Source organism: Castor canadensis, chromosome 1, assembly GCF_047511655.1.
Source record: "Castor canadensis chromosome 1, mCasCan1.hap1v2, whole genome shotgun sequence".
NCBI lineage: Eukaryota > Metazoa > Chordata > Mammalia > Rodentia > Castoridae > Castor > Castor canadensis.
In genome coordinates this window covers 56,810,495-56,828,122 of record NC_133386.1, presented here as the reverse complement: position 1 = coordinate 56,828,122, position 17,628 = coordinate 56,810,495, and the positions used below count along the sequence as shown (strand labels likewise).

General features: G+C 42.5%; 1 protein-coding gene across 2 annotated transcripts in view; it reads right to left on the bottom strand.

Moving 5' to 3' along the window:
- Window positions 1-17,628, bottom strand: part of Prep (prolyl endopeptidase) — a 119,036-nt gene that overhangs the window by 35,689 nt on the left and 65,719 nt on the right. For both annotated transcript variants that reach the window (XM_020184652.2, XM_020184653.2), the window contains exons 9-10: window positions 16,949-17,146; window positions 12,572-12,675 (exon numbers count right to left, since the gene is read on the bottom strand). In XM_020184652.2, the coding sequence (XP_020040241.2) occupies window positions 12,572-12,675; window positions 16,949-17,146 (302 nt within the window). The remainder of the gene's footprint in view (window positions 1-12,571; window positions 12,676-16,948; window positions 17,147-17,628) is intronic.

Sequence of the window (17,628 nt, the reverse complement as noted above, 5' to 3'; positions counted from 1 at the left end):
TTCAGCAGCCTCCTTCCACTTTCTGGTCTACCTCGCCTATACTTTCCTTCCCTCCCTGGCTAGTTCTTCTCAGGCTCCTTTGTTGGCCCTTCTTCCTTCAACTGACCACCCAGATGAGGGGCTCCTAAGGGCTCCATCCTGAGCTTTTTTCACTTACCACATGGTTCCACCCACCATGGGATTGTGTGCTTTCCCCTAGACTCAAATAATCCATTTATGCTGAAAATTCCCACACTTGTAACTTACTCAGATTTCTCCTTTGAATGTTAAGATCGAACTCCATACCTGACAGTATTATCTGGACAACAATTTAACATGCACTGAAAACAACATGCTGGAAACACTGTTCCCTCTAATCTCATCCTACCCAATCCACTGATTGGGTAAATAACTGATAAATGGTACCAGCTGCTCAGATTTCACATCTATGAGCTGTCTTTGACATGTCACTTCCTCCACCCCTCCAGGCATGCAATCCAGGAGCCTGTTCTCACCAGGGATGTTCTACCTTTCAGGTGCTTTCCAAACCCACTCTCCCCATGTCCATTCTCCACTCTAGTCCAGGTCACCTTGTCTCTGACCTGGCCTACTGCTACAAATGTCTATCTGCTCTGTTTCCACATCAGCCCCATTAATCTGTTCTCCACAAAATGGAAAACAATTTTCTTACATCAGAACCATGCCACTTTCCAATATGAAACCATGCAACAACCCCCACACTTGGAATAAATCTCAAATCCTGACCATGGCCACGAGGTCCTGCCTTCATCCATCATGTTTCCTCTGGTCCCCACTGGTCCCCAGTCTTCTCCCAAGTCCCTTCTGAGGCCAAGCATCTTGTGGCCTTCGCTTTAACATTTATTTACATGTCTAGCACCCTCTTGGTTTTTAGGTTTCCATTTAAATGAAAACTTGGGAGGGCTTTCCATGAGCACCAGACCCACATTCTTGGCTGCAGTCCTTGCTTCTTCCTTTGTAGCTCTTCTCTGAACCTGCAGTGTGGATGTTTGCTTGTTTTATTGCTCATAATGACAAAGGCCACATCTCTTTTGGCTACTGCTCCTTTCTAGTGTTTAGCACAATACTTGGCATACAGTAAATTCTTAGTGAACACACACTGATGGTTTGAATGAAAGTGGTTTCCCCATTCCCCCCTCTCCCTTCAATGCTGACAGAGAATTTCTGAGAAGGTGAGGAGAAGATCCACTGATACCTATATATGGAATAAGGCATTAAGTCCAGAAAGGTGAGCAGAGGCAACTTAAGAAATACCCCCTGAACACTCCACTCCTTTGTCCCTCCTACCTCTAAGGCTTCTGAGGAATGATGTTAAAGGCAGCACTTATAACACAATCAAATCTGCTGATTTTCACACAACACACTGTCCAGGATTCAGATTATTTATACTTCCCTCCAATCTCTTCCAAATACTTAAATTAGATATATATTAAGCCTGCCTTATTTACAGAATTATTATAAGCAGTTTTGACCAAGTGTGGTAAAATAAATAAAAGTCAAAAGAAATTTCAAAAACAAAAATTTTCACTTCCTGTGTGTACATTACTCAGCTCAGTTGAGGCAGAAGCTCTCGGTCAGTCCCACACTGTCACAGGTAAGTATTGTTCACTACCCTTAATTTTGTGAAAATATGCCTGCTCAAAAAAAAAATGGTGGCCCAAAAGCAAGGCAAAAGTTAATGCGCTTAATTTAAGTGTTAAAGTAAAAAGTTTAGATTTGTTGAAAGGAGGCATGTCTTCAATGGAAGGTGGGTGGTGGTGTGGGAAAAATGAATCAAGCACACAGGCCAGTGCTAAACTTTACTCATCCTGAGCATGTACAGTTTTTCTCATCAGCAGGCTCGTTGGATCCACATGCCTGTGGATCCCAACTGTATGCACTTTGGAGTTGAACTACATATATCTTATGAGGGTCCAGATGCAGGCAGCACACATGTGGTTTTCCACTTGAACCCTAAATGTTTTCTGTTTTGAAGTCCAATTTCAGAACTACCCAGTACTTGAACTGGGATAAAAGAGCACATTCTGTTTAAAAACATTTTTCCATGCACATTCACCCTTAGTTTGCCCTCTGTCTCTCTGTCTGTCTGTCTCTCTCTCTCTCTCTCTCTCTCACACACACACACACACACACACACACACTCACGTACACACATGTACAGAAACATAAAGACAGCTGAGGTAGGGAGGACACAGGGCATCATTTATGATCTACTTTAACAGAACTGATAAGACAATCTTAAACATTTCAGAATTAACACGGGCTGCATTTATCAATTCAGCCTGAACAGATGATTTATGGTTCTTTGAGACATCAACTAGGGCAAGTGATGAAACTTTCTCTAGGGTCTTAATAAAGCCACAATATTTTACATCAACTTCTATGTGAAGACCCAGAACTAACTACTGCAGAGTATGCAAGTGCTTAATTATGATGGCCTCATCAGAGAAGCCAGCTCTACTTCTCAGGGCAACTCACCTCAAGTTTCCCTCTGAAGAAATGAGATAATACACAGAGTACGCTGGCACAGGGCCTGGCATACTGTATGCAGCATACACATGGTATTGTCAGGTGACAGCTGAAGATGCCCTGTCTTCTGCTTTAGACTGGGTCCCCAAGGGTAGGGTCAAGAAGAGAAGCTTCTACAGAGATTTGGTTGAATACTGAAAAAGTGTGCAGTTTTGGAAAACAGAGTAAAGGAAAACAGCAGTTGCAGGTTGAAGAGTGGAGAAAGGAGAGATGGCAGAGGTGAAACTGAGAATGATGGTCTCAGGGCTTGGCTGGAAGTGAACCAGAAGTTTGCAGGGAGGTGGCACCTACAGGGGGCTCGATGAAGAAGGCCATTTTTACAGAGGAGCTCAGAGTCAACTTCTATGGATCTCAGAAGCCATGACTCAGAACAAAATATGTAAGACAATGACCAGGGATCTGCATGTGTCCTATGTGGTATGCTCACAGTGCCTTCCACATTGAGATGTTACCATGATGTTTATAAACATAACATCACTGAGTATGAACAGAGAATAAGCAAGTCACCTCTCTAAGCACAGGTGGGGTATACTTAATCCAAATCAAAAGATTGTATTTGTTGAAATGGGAAAATTTTCTTCCCTTCTTCATATCCAACAGTTATACCAGCAATGGTTTTTCCTCCAGGGGCATAATGGAATATCCCCAGTACCATATCTATTTTTACTCACCCCATCATCCATGCACCATCAATGTAACTCCAGGCAAAGCAGAGAGGAGGGGAGGAGAGGGAAGAAACTGTGGAGCAGGTAGGAGCCCACACTAAGCTCCTATTGTCTCTTCTCTCCTTTTGCCCTAAAAGACAGAGTAAAGCAGGAAGCCAAAAACAGTTGTGCATCTGGCAACCTAAAATATCCCCCTGGGGCCTAGGAGTGGTTATGACAGAAAAGCAGAAAGGGATCACCCCCAAGTCTCTCCTGCTGAGCCTTCTCAATGCAGGGAAAATCTAAACTGGTCAGAGATTACTGTTTCTAGCTGTCCCTTAGATCCTATCCATTCTTGTTTTTTCTTAGTTTTTTTCTTAAGTGACTTCAAAGACTCAATAAAAGCTTAACTAGGAAGGATACACAAGCAGTAACATCTTATTTTTATGTCATTTGACCATAATATTCTTTTGCTTTGAAATATTTTGAAGGAGCCTACTCACTCTTTATCTAACTTCCTCTACTCAGAGGCAGAAATATTTAAACAGACACTGGAATGGCTGTGCTCCAGCAAGGCAGTAGAGAAGGTCACCAACTGTGGGTATACAAGCTGCTGCCCATATTCAGTGCACAAGCAGAGGTCTTCCACTAGAGTTTCCAAAGGAAATCTGCGAATATTCTTCTGAATTTGAGTACCAATACAGATCAGGTGATGAGCGGAAACAAAAATATTTAGGTTTTATTTCACTTCTGAATACATTTTAAATGGGGTTTCAAGGTGCCACATGCAATATTTCAAACTTTAACTAAAGCTTCACAGATAAAATGCTCACGTGCCGTGTGTGTGTGTGTGTGTGTGTGTGTGTGTGTGTGTGTACTACAACTAATCAAATGGGTAAGGCAATAAAATCTCCATTAATGTGTAATAAGGAGAGTGGAAATGAACAATAAAATATTTGTCACTTAAAATTATTTATAAAATATGACATTAAATAAATAACTATAAATCACAACTACAAAAAAAAAAAAAAAGGATTTGAGAGTCCCTTTGCCTTTTACGCAGGGAGTGTTCTATCTCTTAGCAGGTTCTATTAGGGTCTACAAAGTAATCACCAGGTACTTAGCATAGAAATATACTTTCAGAGGTAACACAGTTTAGCAAATTAGAGGTCATTTAGAACGTTTATTTTAGAGGTGAAAAGCCAAAACCAAAAGACAAATCCTGAGTCACAGAAAGAGTAAATATTACTCTTATATTGATAACAAAATGTGAAGGATCATCACAGATCTGAGACCTGAAATTCTGAGTTCTTGTCTTGGCTTTTGACAATTACCAGTGGTGTAACCTCTGTTAAGGCATTTACACTGACTTTTAGTTCCCTCCTCTGTTAGGCAAGAGAGCCCGATCAGATGAAGTCTAATGTACGTGCAATTGGAAGGCATATCTGTATTAGTTCATTTTCCTTACTGTAGCAAAATACCCGAGGCAAAATAACTTTTACAAAGTAAAGAGGCTTATTTAGCTTGCAGTTTTGGAGGCTGAAAGCCCAAAGTAAGAGCAGCCTCATGGTTTCAGCCTCTGGTGAGGGCCTATGGAAAATGTCATTGAATGGCATAAGTCCATGTGGGAGGAAGAAATCACATCACAGAACGGGAAGCCAGAGACAAATTCAGGGTCAGGTTCACTCTTATAAGAGCTCTCAGGGGAGCTTCCCTAATCCCTTCCAACAGTAGCTTCCTCAATGACTGCCACTAGGCCCCACCTCTTAAAGGTTCTGCCACCTCTCAGCACCATTATTCCAGAGACCACACCCCCAGACATACAAACCCTCAGGGACACAATCAAACCATACATACCCAAATCAAAGGAGTATTAACTTTGTCCTGAGGCCAAAGCCACATTAGTGGAAACATACCACCAAGAAAAAGAAGGTGGCTATGGAAAGAGAGGCCTCGCCACTTCTCTGTAGGCTGATTCGAGCTTCCATTCCAAACAGCAGGCCCCTCATGCTGTGTCACAGCCATCACAAGGACATGCAGAAGAGCAGCTGGGAGTCGGTTATCCCAGGTGAGAAACAGACCCTGGCATCGAATCACACAGCTGGTGGGCCATCTGGACATTAGCTTACCTTGCTTCCTCACAGGTCCAGATAACCCCTCAGAGATCATCTTAAAGCTCGACTGCTCCACACTTCAAGTTTTAGAAGAAATATTAAACTTATTTAGCCATGGGAGAAGCATCTCCACATAAGGTGGTTGTTTTTATAGTCTGTGACTTCTGCTGTCAACAATTCCAGTATCTGAAAATCCACTTTTTTAAGTGCCTTCATTTTTCCAACCCTGATGCCGACATTTTGGTATCTGGCCACCAGGTGGCGTTGGATCCCTTGGTCTCAGGGCCTATCCCGAAAAAGTTTTTTGGGCACCTGTTTTGCCTGGTGTGGAAGACACAGTTGACCCCAACATTCAGTCCTCTGTCTCTTTGATAATAAAGCATCCCCCTCCCCACTTTTTAAAAAAAGCTGGGCACATTTTCCCCTCCTGGGATTAAAACTACATCTCAATTCTTCCTGCATCTAGGTCTTAATAGGTTTTAACCAATAACATGTAAGCAGATGTAAGCCATGCCACCTTCTAGCAAATAGCCTAGAAGCCATTCCCATTTCTTCTCTACTGCCACCTCCTTGTGGGCTGAAGAGTAGATGTAAGATGGTCAAAACTTCAGCAGCCGTCTGGGACCGTGAGGTGATAATGGGGACAGAAGTCATGTGTGACGAAGCAGCAAGAGAAGGTATGGGATTCCTCATTCCTTTGGACACCAAGCCGTCCCTGGGCTGGGTCCTCTGCATTTCTTTCATGTGAGAGGAGAACAGATATTTTCTTCAAGACATGGATGTTCTGATTTTATTTCTCCAGTTGTTCACAACTGAACCACACTTGAAAATATAGTTTAAGATTCAAACAGTTTTTTGGGATAGGAATAGCATATTAAATCAGCACCTGTTTGACTAATAAACATCTCAATGAAGTAAGCAGAAAGGAAAATTTCCAAGGCACTGGGCCACTGTGCCATGCCCCATACCCCTGGGAGAGCCGAGTGATGGGGCCTGTTTTCCTGGCATCCTTTCCATGCTGTAAGTGACCAGGCATGGTTCAACTGCTTTCCTGGTCTCCATCTCAGTGCAGATCACATTCATAATCTAAACAGGAGCATTTCCTCAGAGCAAAGCTCACAGATACTCAGGAAGTTCCACCCAGGACTGACCCAGCCCTGGATGTTTCTCCACCTGTCCCTGGGTATCTCCACAGGCTTTCATTATGGAGAGATTACACAGCTACTTGAGGCTGCCCTGTGATACTTACACATCTGGTTCATGTATGTTCTCACATTGCTGCAGTGACATTTTTGACATGCAAGAGAACGTATGTACAGGGGCAGAGAGTCCACAGCAACTACTGACTTGGAACACATGCTTTATTTCTCTATTATAAGGTAGCAAGGAAAGGGAAAGCAACACATATGTACACTCTGAATATGAACATTACACCAGTGATCCACAATGCCTCTGTGACACAAAAAACTCTAAAGCATGGCAGGAATTTTTCTGTGTAAAAATACGTCAAGATAAAGCATAAAAAGTAACATATATATATATATATATGCTTAAATCATTAGTTGTCCAGAACAAATGATTCCATTCCAGGCAACCTCCTAGTCACATTAGAAGTACAGTGAGCCTTCAACAAGAATTTCTTTTTGAAAATGTTCCCCCTTTTATTCTTTTCTAATATGTTCTGAAGATTTCTGACCAATACCCAATTGCATGAATCCAGTGCCATAGAAAATCCTAGCCAAAGAGGGTAGCTCACACCTGTAATCCCAGCACCTGGGAGAAGAAGGCAGGAGGACCAAGAGTTTGGGGCCAGCTTGGGCTACATAGTGAGACCCTGACTCAAACCCCACCCCCCAAAATTAAACATTATCATTAGTTCAATAGTCAGCTCGCCTAGGACACAGATGACTCAGTGTTCCATGTGCCATGAACGTGGAGAAGTTAATGAGTATTAAAACACTAATTAATGTTCCCAGAACATGTTCTCTAAATAGCAAATTTTGCATGCTAGCAATCACAAATTAGTCATTACCAATGTTAGAAAAATCTAAATTAAAGGAAAAAAAAAATCCCACTGCCCTGACCCCAAGGCATGTAGGTAAAGCCAAAACATCATCTAATCTTTAACATTTCTGTTCAGCTACAAAGCAAGCATCACTTCTGGGGTAGTCTTGATGCTTTATGTGCACTATAGCATAGTCCTCAGAAAGGTAGAATTCCTACTAAGGATAAGAGAAGAATAACAAAAAATAAAATTTTTGCATTTTCCCTCCTACAATTTTAAGTTTGCTCTCTCTCCATTAAAATATGGGTACTTGGATACTACCAATTTATTTTTCTTTTATAAAATGTGAAAAACTGTTGTACAGTATTTTCTAGTGTGTTCAGCTAATGGTTCATTTCTAGGTCTATGAATTTTATCTTTCATTTTAGGAGGAGAAAAGTCCATCTTTCAGCTGGCTGAACAACAACGAGACGCTGAGAAGCCAGAAAGTACATTTTTGCCACACTACATTTCTTTGTCGTGCCACATTGAGCCACAGTACACTACTCATCCACCAACGTCAGGGACCAGAGGCAACCTCCTCACAGAATGCTGCAGGATTAATCTTAATCCTATCCTTCTGGATTCACTGCGAGAGCATGGAATTACACTGCAAAAAGGCAGAGGCAGTCTCTGAACCAAAGGTGGTGGTAAAACCACCAGCAATCTCAGGAAGAACTGGGAATTATGGGAACAGCTTTCCCTTGGAGCAATGCCGACTCCCACCCTTTAGGAAGGCTTCTCCTTGACCCTGGCCAGATGGCCAGCATGCACAGAAGCCTGCAGCCTTCCCTTGAGCCTGGTGACATGATCAGGTTGACTGATATTTTCGGATCTATGTTTCAACTCTGCAACCTGACTGTACACTTGCTAGGGACAGGGCCTGTATCTGGGATGTCTTGGGATTCAAACAGTCCCTGGTGTTGCCTGCCATGTTAGAAATACTATTTAAGTATCATTACCCTCTTAGTTCACTTCACTGGTAAAATGAAACTTATTACTGGTGATACATATAGACAGGTTTTTTTTCAGGTAAATTTGCTTAGCACCAAATGTTTGTAAATATGCTCAAATACTCAATATCTCAACTTCTTCAAAAACACAGGCAAAAAGGTACTAATCAATCTTATGTGGTTGTACCATATACCTTAAAAGCAGGGGAAAGATTAATCAATTGAAGATTTGATAAATTTATGAAATTCTTTTCTTTCCTTCTGTTTTTAGCAGTACTGGGGTTTGAACTCAGGACCTCACACTCGCTAGGCAGGTACTCTACCACTTGAGCCATGCCCCCAGCCCTCTGTTGCTTTTAGTTGTTTTTTTGGATAGGGGTGCCTGCTCTTTCCTGAGGCTAGCCTTGAACCACGATCCTATCTATGCTTCCCACAGAGCTAAAATTACAGATGTGCTCCACCAGACCCAGCTTATTTGTTGAGACTGGGGGAGAAGGGGTCCTCACTAATTTCTTTTTTTTTTTTTCTGTCCTGGCCTGTCTTCAAACTGTGATCCTACCAATCTCCATTTCCCAAGTATGAGCCACCATGCCTGGCCCCTAAAACTAATACTCCCCAAACGGGAAGAAAAAGTGACAATTTTTCTAGGATATGACTTTCAAATTTGTCTTCTTCTTCTTCTTTTTTTTCCCCCCGCTTTGTGGTACTGGGGGTTGAACCTAGGGCCTTGCACTTGCTAGACAAGTACTCCACCAATTGAGCTACATCCCTAGCACTCAAAATTTTATTTCTGATAAAATTTTGAACCCTCGGCTATAATTAGGAATGGGTAAAAGTTAGTGTAGACAACAGTTTTGTTTCATGTCTGTTGGCAAAATATGACACCAGATCCCTCATCTTGCCATTCTCTTGTGGGAATATAAATCCTCAAAGAACAGCCCTCAGTGGCTTCTCCAGCCATGTGCTTCTCTGTCACTCTCCTTTTCCTCTCCTTGGCTTGGGCTGTGTTACCAGCTACATGTCCAGGTAAAAAGTACTATCAAAAGGTATGTATGCATGGCTGTGTCCACCTTGATAACTGCTGGCCAACCATGGAGGCTAACCTGTGGTACAGTGTGCAATTCAACATAAAAATATGCCTCACAGAAGGGAAAAAGAAATTACAAACATCCCATGGGATATTCTTTTAAAACCACACAGGAATAAATAGAAACCCCAGAGTCAAGTGGGGTACAAAGTGACACTACCCTAAGGTAACTGAAAACAGAGTATCTTTTTTTCAAAATGCTGTGTTTTTTCCTACATACTGCTAGGACACTTTCCATTCCTGCCCAAGCCCCTCTATAGAGGCTGCTTTGTACAATGATGTCACTAAGGGGACCTCTGCAGAAGGCCTCGGCAAACATGTCAGCAAGTTTGTCACATTCTCATCCACGTCAGAGCTGTGTTACACACACGTGACATTAAACCGCTGCAAAATGGGTTTTAAGGAACACAAGTCAAAGGTGTTGTCACATCAGAGTGCCTTTTTTTGGTGGTGGAGGGTGGGTACTGAGGATTAAACTCACTTGAGCCTCAGGCCTGTTCTTGCTTTTAGTTCGTTTTGTTTTTCAGATAGGATCTCACACTTTTGTCCATGGCAGCTTCCGACAATAATACTCCTACCTCATCTTCCCAAGTAGCTGGGATTATAGACATGAGCCACCACACTCAGATATCACAGTGCATTTCAAAGGCACCTTTATACAATAAAAGAACTCTATCTTAATAGCAGTACCGTTGGTATGATATGTATACTCAGTAGACATAAGATTGTCTACTGGGACTTCACACAGAGGCTGCACTCTGCGTATAGGCATAGTTCCAATTTCTAAAACATGGACATGAGGAACAACGAATTCAGATTTGCCAGCTAGTGTCTCTCCAGTCGCTCTGTTTAAATATTCACCAGGAGGGCTGCAGGTATAGCTCAGTGGCAGAGCATTTCCCCAGCATGTGTGAAGCTTTACAGCACTGCCAAATTAATGACAATCATAATAACTGCTAAATATCTACCCTCAATCTTCCCCCTACTGCAGCAGTACAAAGAAACTGTTGCAGGCATTTGAGTACCTCAATGTCAGGGAAGTTTTGTTTGGATGTGGAGAGCCAGGTGCAGAAGAATTGTGTGAGTTTTCCACTGACACAGGCAACTGGCAGCAACCAGGCACAATTCTACCTAGATTAACCTGGAAATTCCAGGCTGCTGTGTACACAGTTTCATCTTCTCATTTATAAATGAAAAGAATACATGTTAGGTGATGACTAATTTCTCATTTCTAAAGAATATGACTTCTATCAGATAGGAAAGAGTAGCAACTCCAAGCATCCTCACTGAGAGGTATGAATGAGTTTTCTGTAAAAAGCCACCTCTCCCACCTGGCACTATTACAGGTGCCACTCCCTGCCCTTTTCTCAAAGGCACAAACTGTGGGAAAGTGGGAAGAGGAGATAATTATGTAGCAAAGATAAGGAGAAGATCCGGGTCTTTCCTAGGCAACTCTGTCCAATCCTATAGTGGCTGAGGCTGTGCTGTGAAGAGAAGAGCGGACACTTGCTGGTGCTGCCTGAATCTCCAATACTAAAAGGACAGACACATCTATCCTAGCAGAAGACATCCAGGCAAGGAACAGAATAAGGCTGCAAGAGGCCAAATGTAACAGCTGATAGGGACAAATTTTATTACACATGAAGAAACTGGAAAAGAGCAAGGAATGATGCCCTAAAGGTAAATGGATTTATAATGTTTTAGCGAATTAATGAACCATGGTAACACCAGACAAAGGCTGTGGCCCCCACAGAAAATCTTCCAAGTAATGGCTCACCTTGAAAATGAAACCAACAAGACAAATGGACACAGAAAACCACAAGTCTGTTACACTTGTTTCTACTGAATGAAACAGATTGGATTCAATCTATCAGACTATTAAAATACATTATAATAATCCTAAAGACATCCTAAAAGCTAGATAATATCCCTATTTCACAGTTGAAAACATTATGGCAGATAGGTTACGTGACTTGCTCAGTGTCACCCAACAAGTACAGGGCAAATTTCAGGTCTATCTTGATGGGATTTCTTGACAAAAGCCCAGTGTTGCTGATTTTAAGTACTATTTACACTGCTGAAGATTGAGCAAGCTTTTTCTTAGTAAGTCAAAATTACTCCATACTCAGGCCTCATGGGCCACGCAGGTTGTGTAGTAACTCTGTCGAAGCACTAAAGCAGCTATGGATGGTGTATAAATGCATAGGCCTGGCTGCTCTCCAATGCAACAGAAGGCCAGCTTCTGTTGGTAAACCACAGTCCTGCGCCAAATCTGATCTGCTCCCTCTTTTTGTAAACAAAGCTTTATTTATGCTCCAGACCTAGCCCATCAACTAGACTACTTCTAAACAGTCAAAGGACAATTCACCAAGCTATAATAATGCTTGAGTTTGTGGAAGCGTTCTTGGGAGCATCAGAGATGCTCAAGCCTAAGTGTGTTCCAGTCTTTCTTCACATGTTCTGGTTCCCACCCCGTGTGTGGCCCAGCCTTCCAGGTGGCAGTGTCATGTTCAACACCTGAAGCCCTATCAGTGACCTCTCATTGCAAAAGAACAGAGACATTCTTCGTCATCATCAATCAACCAGTGATTCAGTTTCTGGAAGACTCAGTACCCTTGGGGAGCTGAAAGAACAAAGGAGGTTCTTAACCTGAAAAGCTGGTGATCAGAGACTGAACTTGTGGTGACAAGACATCCACTAGCTAATTTATTCATTCATTCGAATGTGCTACTGATTACCTCCTCTGTGGCAGGCAGAAACTCACGCAACTTCAGGCTGAAAAGACTGACTCCCATACGTGACTAAACATTTCACATGGAGCAAATCTCAGAAAGACCTGAGCTTGAGCACTACTGGTTTTCAAGAAAGCAGATGGACAAACAGTGCTGCTTTGTTAGCTATTGCAATAAAGCTCTGGAGACAAACAGCTCTGGTTTCCTGTTGAGAACGGCAGCCCTGAGAACAGAACCCACGAGTTATGAGAGGGCAGAGACTGTACCAGACTCACTGCTGAGTCCTGAGCACCTGGCTCAGTGCCCAGAAAGCGTGGGGACTCCAAAAATGTTTGTCATCTGTATTCCCATAGATTATCTACACAGCTGCTGACAAGGTGGAGTGTGAACAGCCCAGCCTAAAAGTCAGATTTCCTAACTCTCACATGAGTGAGATCAATTTCTCCATACCTGGATTGTCTGGTAATCGGAAGCATCGATTCCCTTCACAGTCACCTCTCGGAAAACTCTGGGCTCCAGTTCCTCTTTGGTAAGATCACAGTGATAAATGATACCTACAAAGGTAGGAAGTCTTAGGTTAGTCCACAAGACTCAAAAGATGCAAGAGCAACAAGGACCAAGAAGCACAACTCATGCCAGGAATGGCCAGAGAGGAGCACTACACATGGTCCTTGTTGTATGGAGGTGGGTGGACAGTCACTGCATGGAGTGCCTAGGAAAGGGCCCAATATGAGAGGTGCCCTGTAAGAGCTCACCTCCATTAGCACCATTGCACGCCATCTCCCTCTCTATAACACTAACCTGACTATACACTGCAGGAGATTCTAGTACACTCTGAGTATGAGAAATGGTAAAATACCTGACTGTAGGAGTCAACAGATTTTCTCCAAGCCAGGTCACTTAAGAGTTCAAGTCAAAGGAAATGGTAAACTTTGTTGGGGGAGTCTTTTAACTGAGAGGCAACTGACAGAAAACTCCAGTGACTTGCCCAAGGTCAACAGCCTACCATGGGGTCTCTTGACGGGTCCCCTGGGGCTCCTGAAACCTACCCATCCTTGGACACACAAGTGTTCAGCAATCAGGGACCATAAGTGATCGGTGCTCATGGCAGGTCTTCTTTCTGAATGTTCATTGTCCCAGAAATTATGCACAACACAAAATAATTAATACACACCAAGAATTTACACACCAGCTTATCTAGTGGTAATTAAATTCTACTTCCTAAATTTAATGCTACATTCTAACTTAAGAACTAAATCAAAGAAGCATTAAGGACAAGTCATTAATGTCTGCAAACAATGGCGCTGCTATGGTTTATGAAACAGAAATTGTCTGAGTGGCTGGCGTGGAACTCAGTACCTCTCCCTACACAATATTTTAAACATATGCCATCAAGTGTATAAAAAAAAGATTTTGTGATCCCAGTACTTGCAGGAAAACTAAAAACCAGACAGGATTCCCACAGGGCACATTTAATTTGATCGATCACAGGTTCAATGGCAGTTCTTTGTTTCTTCTCGACTCTTCTGTGTATGCATACTTCATTAGTAATTGGGAAACTATACTCTGCCCCCCACTTGCAAGGGTAATATGTTTTGATTTGTTAACACCCTGACAGCTAATCTTTATGAATGTTATTTCAATTCTCATGCTTACAGACAAACTATTCTGAGGTAACTATAATAGGGTGTATGATTAACACTGACAGTAAGAATATAAAACATGGCTGAAGTTTTGGCTTCCCCTGTTTAAGTTATATATGGATAGTTGATAGAATATTTCTTCATATGTAAAGTGCCTCCAAACTACACTCTTGTGAACATGGGTCCTGACTAACACTGAAGAGTGTATGTACTTCTTTATACGAATGTAGTCTTGAGAGCAAAGGCTGTCTGCACACATGAGCTTTTTTTTTTGGTGGTGGTAGTACTGGGAGGGTTCAACTCAGGGCCTTATGCTTGCTAGGCAGGGGCTCTACCACTTGAACAACACCTCCAACCATCTTTTTTGCTTTAGTTATTTTTCAGACAGGGTTTGGTGCTTTTTGCCTGGGCAGGCCTCAGACCACAATTCTCCTATCAGCGATGCCCCACAAGCTGGAATTATATGTATAAACCACCATGCCCACAGCTTATTTGTTGAGATGGGGGTCATGTTAACTTTTTGCCTGGGCTAGCCCTGAACCACAATCCTCCCTCTAGCTCTCCTTCCTGAGTACCTGCTATTACAGGTATGTGCCACCATGACCAGCTTAAAGATGAACTTTTTGATTAGTTCCAGGTACTGGTCACCACAAACACAGAAAGCATCTGAATGTTTGTGGGGGAAAAAAAAACCCTCCATTCAAACAAAAAGAAGACTGGGTGCAGATCAAGTGCATGCCATCTGAGCACCTGACTCATTATTATTTGTGATGATGTCAGGGTGAGTCAGGTGCCTGCCATTCTGGATTACTAGAAGACACAAGTCTGGCTGGAGATAACCTTAGACAACCCCTAGGTTCCACAAGCAAGAGTTAATCAGTTCAAACACTAAGTGGTTTGAGCCACAGGAAATCAATGCATCTTGCTTCAAATTGCCCTGGCTGACTGTTTTCTCCCAAGTCCAAGGTGCCAAAGTCACAAGTGGCTCAGGCTCAAGATGCACCTTCACTATGTACCTCCAGGGGAAACAGAGTCAGATGGCACACACTCACCAGATATTCCACACGTCCACAGCAGGGACTTGACCCACAGGCTTTACTCATTTCATATCTCTCCTACGACTGCAGTTGTGAACAGCTAATCTTCACAAAGCATGCAAGACAGCTTGAGTGATGTGTCTGTGTATGGATGTGTCTACACACACAGACAATTTTTGCTTTCCTAAAATCAAGTTAATTATCTGATGGCTGGTTTTATGTTGGACTCAGAAGGCCAGAGTCTGGAAACCCTATTCTCTGGCTTCAGATATCAAATTGCATTAAGAAGAGAAAGATGGAGGCAAATAAGTACATGTTTTGGAGACAATGGAGCTCAACAAAGCCTTGCAGTAACAAATTAAGGCCTGGTCAGAAACTGCCTGGCAGAACAGAACTGGGAGCACACTTCTCTTTTCAAACTCGGCAGCCACAGTCACGGATAATATTTCACTGCTTGGCACAGAACCCATTGTTTTACACTGGGACAATGAGCTCTTTCTTCCCCAGGTAATGATGAGCTGGCTCCTGAAATAAATGGTCACATGGGGTCAATCAAGAGGTTTACAGGCCTTTGGGGACCTGGCTTTTATTAAGAGCAGGTGAGTCACTTCTACTCTTCCTTATTGTCCTTCATCCATTTAAACTATTGAAGATAAGAGATTTTCCAAAGTAAAGTTTCTGGAACCAGTATAGCTTGAGGAAATGCACTGTGGGTCCTGCAGCAGTGGGTGAGAATAGCTGTCCAGGGAACTGGACTTGTCTTAGTCTGCTCACTGGCTGCTGCTATGCTCCGGGCTCCAGGGTTGGGGAGGCACAGGGCACCCTGACATGGAGTTCTTGAATGGCTGGCTCTTGGCTCTGTATTCTTTGACAGCTGTAATTTACTTCAACTTTCCCCCCATACTTTGCTGTCTTTAAAACATTAAGGCACATAAAATATACTGCTCGAGGTACTCTTAAAAAAAAAAAAAAAACTTAACAAATGAGCAAATTACTTTCAAATGAAGAGTTCTTTGTATCCCTGCTTGAGGAAAATTTGTTGTGGCAATCTAAGCCACTCAAGAGTTCCCTGGGCCTGGTTTCCACAGCTCTTTCACTAACCTTTCTTGATTCTTTGAAAAGTGCTTGGGAAAGTAAAGCCTGCTACTTACAGAACATCATTCTTTTGATTTTAATAACTCTGACAGCAACCTGTCACCATGATAAGATTTCTAATGGATGGCTGGCTCTGTGATGAGTCCTCACTGTGATCTGACCAAATCCCAAGAGGGGGATGGAGCCCCATAAGCACCTGCCTAACTTTCCCCTAAGACTGCTTTATTTTCTGATGAACAAATGAACACAACCAAACCTGGTGGGACAGAAAATGTTCCAGACTAGCTCAACACAGGAACAAGGCAAGGGCGGAAATTGTTTTCAGCCACATTGCTTTCAAGACAGGGTCTGCACAGTGAGCTGCAAATGGCCAACTGAGCCAGACTCCTGGGACAGAGCACTGTGTATCTGGTTACGACTCTACATGAACAAGTACAATGGAGAAGCAGAGAAAGCAAAATGAAAGTGACTGACTTATAAAGAAGCATAAAAGAGAATTATTTTACTTTGGGGAAAATTAACCCACATCAGGAAATCTAAAAATCACAACTCATGAGTATTTTTCTTTTCCTACTACACCCAAAGTTACGCTTTTTTTTTTTTCATGAGGTTAAGATTATACTTTTAGAATATATTTTAATTCAGTTTAACAGCAGAAAATTTACTCTCAGTTTTCTCAAAAGCACTTTTTATTTTTATGTCAGCTATGGGTACAGAATTTGTTTTTGTGTTATCTGCACTGTGTCTTTGTGGACTCTTCATAGACCAAAGGCTCAACTAAGGGTTACATTTATTGGTACTAATTTTTAAAATCAACTTAAAACAATAGTTGTTCCTACCCCAGAAGAACAGACTATAAAGTCAATGAGAGTATAGGTGTTTACATTTGCCTCTGTTCTGAGTTCCTATTAAGTAATTTTATCCCCATTAAGTATTTGTGTCTATCATACAGCCTGCGTAATACACAGTAACAGAGCATTATACTTCCAGTTCCCTAAAGAAACCCAACACATGCCTGATGTTAAGTGAACAGCAATAGGGAAGAGACTCACCTGGAGATAAGAAGGAAGTGAACTGATAGAAGATCTCGGTGTCCTTCTTCCGCCCGCTGTACCCCACGACACTGCCGACCTCGAGCGGGAAGGTCTTGAGGAGAGCACCTGTGGTCAGATCGTGAAGCTGCAGGATGTTCTTCACATCATGGAGGTAGCATAAGACCAGAAAGTTGGACCTGACGCAAGCCACCCATTCTGAACAGACAAGAAGAGAGAAAACCTAGTGCAGTTTTGAAAACAGGTGAAAACCGTATGATTTATTTAATTAACAACAGTCTAGAGCTCTACCTTGTGCTATGCAGCCATGAGACTTGTAAAGTCATAGTTGGTTTAGTCACTCATGTAGTGTTCAGCATAGTCCTTTGATAATGATTGTAGCTGTTATGTTCAGAGGAAACAAAATAGTCTCTACCTTGGACAGGGGCTTTTTCTAGTGTAGATAATGTGTGCAAATAACTGCCGCTATGTCCCCCAAAGGTTTGTGTGGAAGACCTGGCCCTCAGCCCACGGAGCTACTGAGAGGTGGTAGGACCTTATTTCAAGGATGAGCCTAGTGGGAGGAAGTTAGGTCATTGGGGGCATGTCCTTGGAGATATGGGGACCCTCACCTCTCCTCTTCCTCTCCTTATTGCTTCCTAGCTGCCAGGAAGTAAGCAACTTCGTCTTCCATGAGCTCT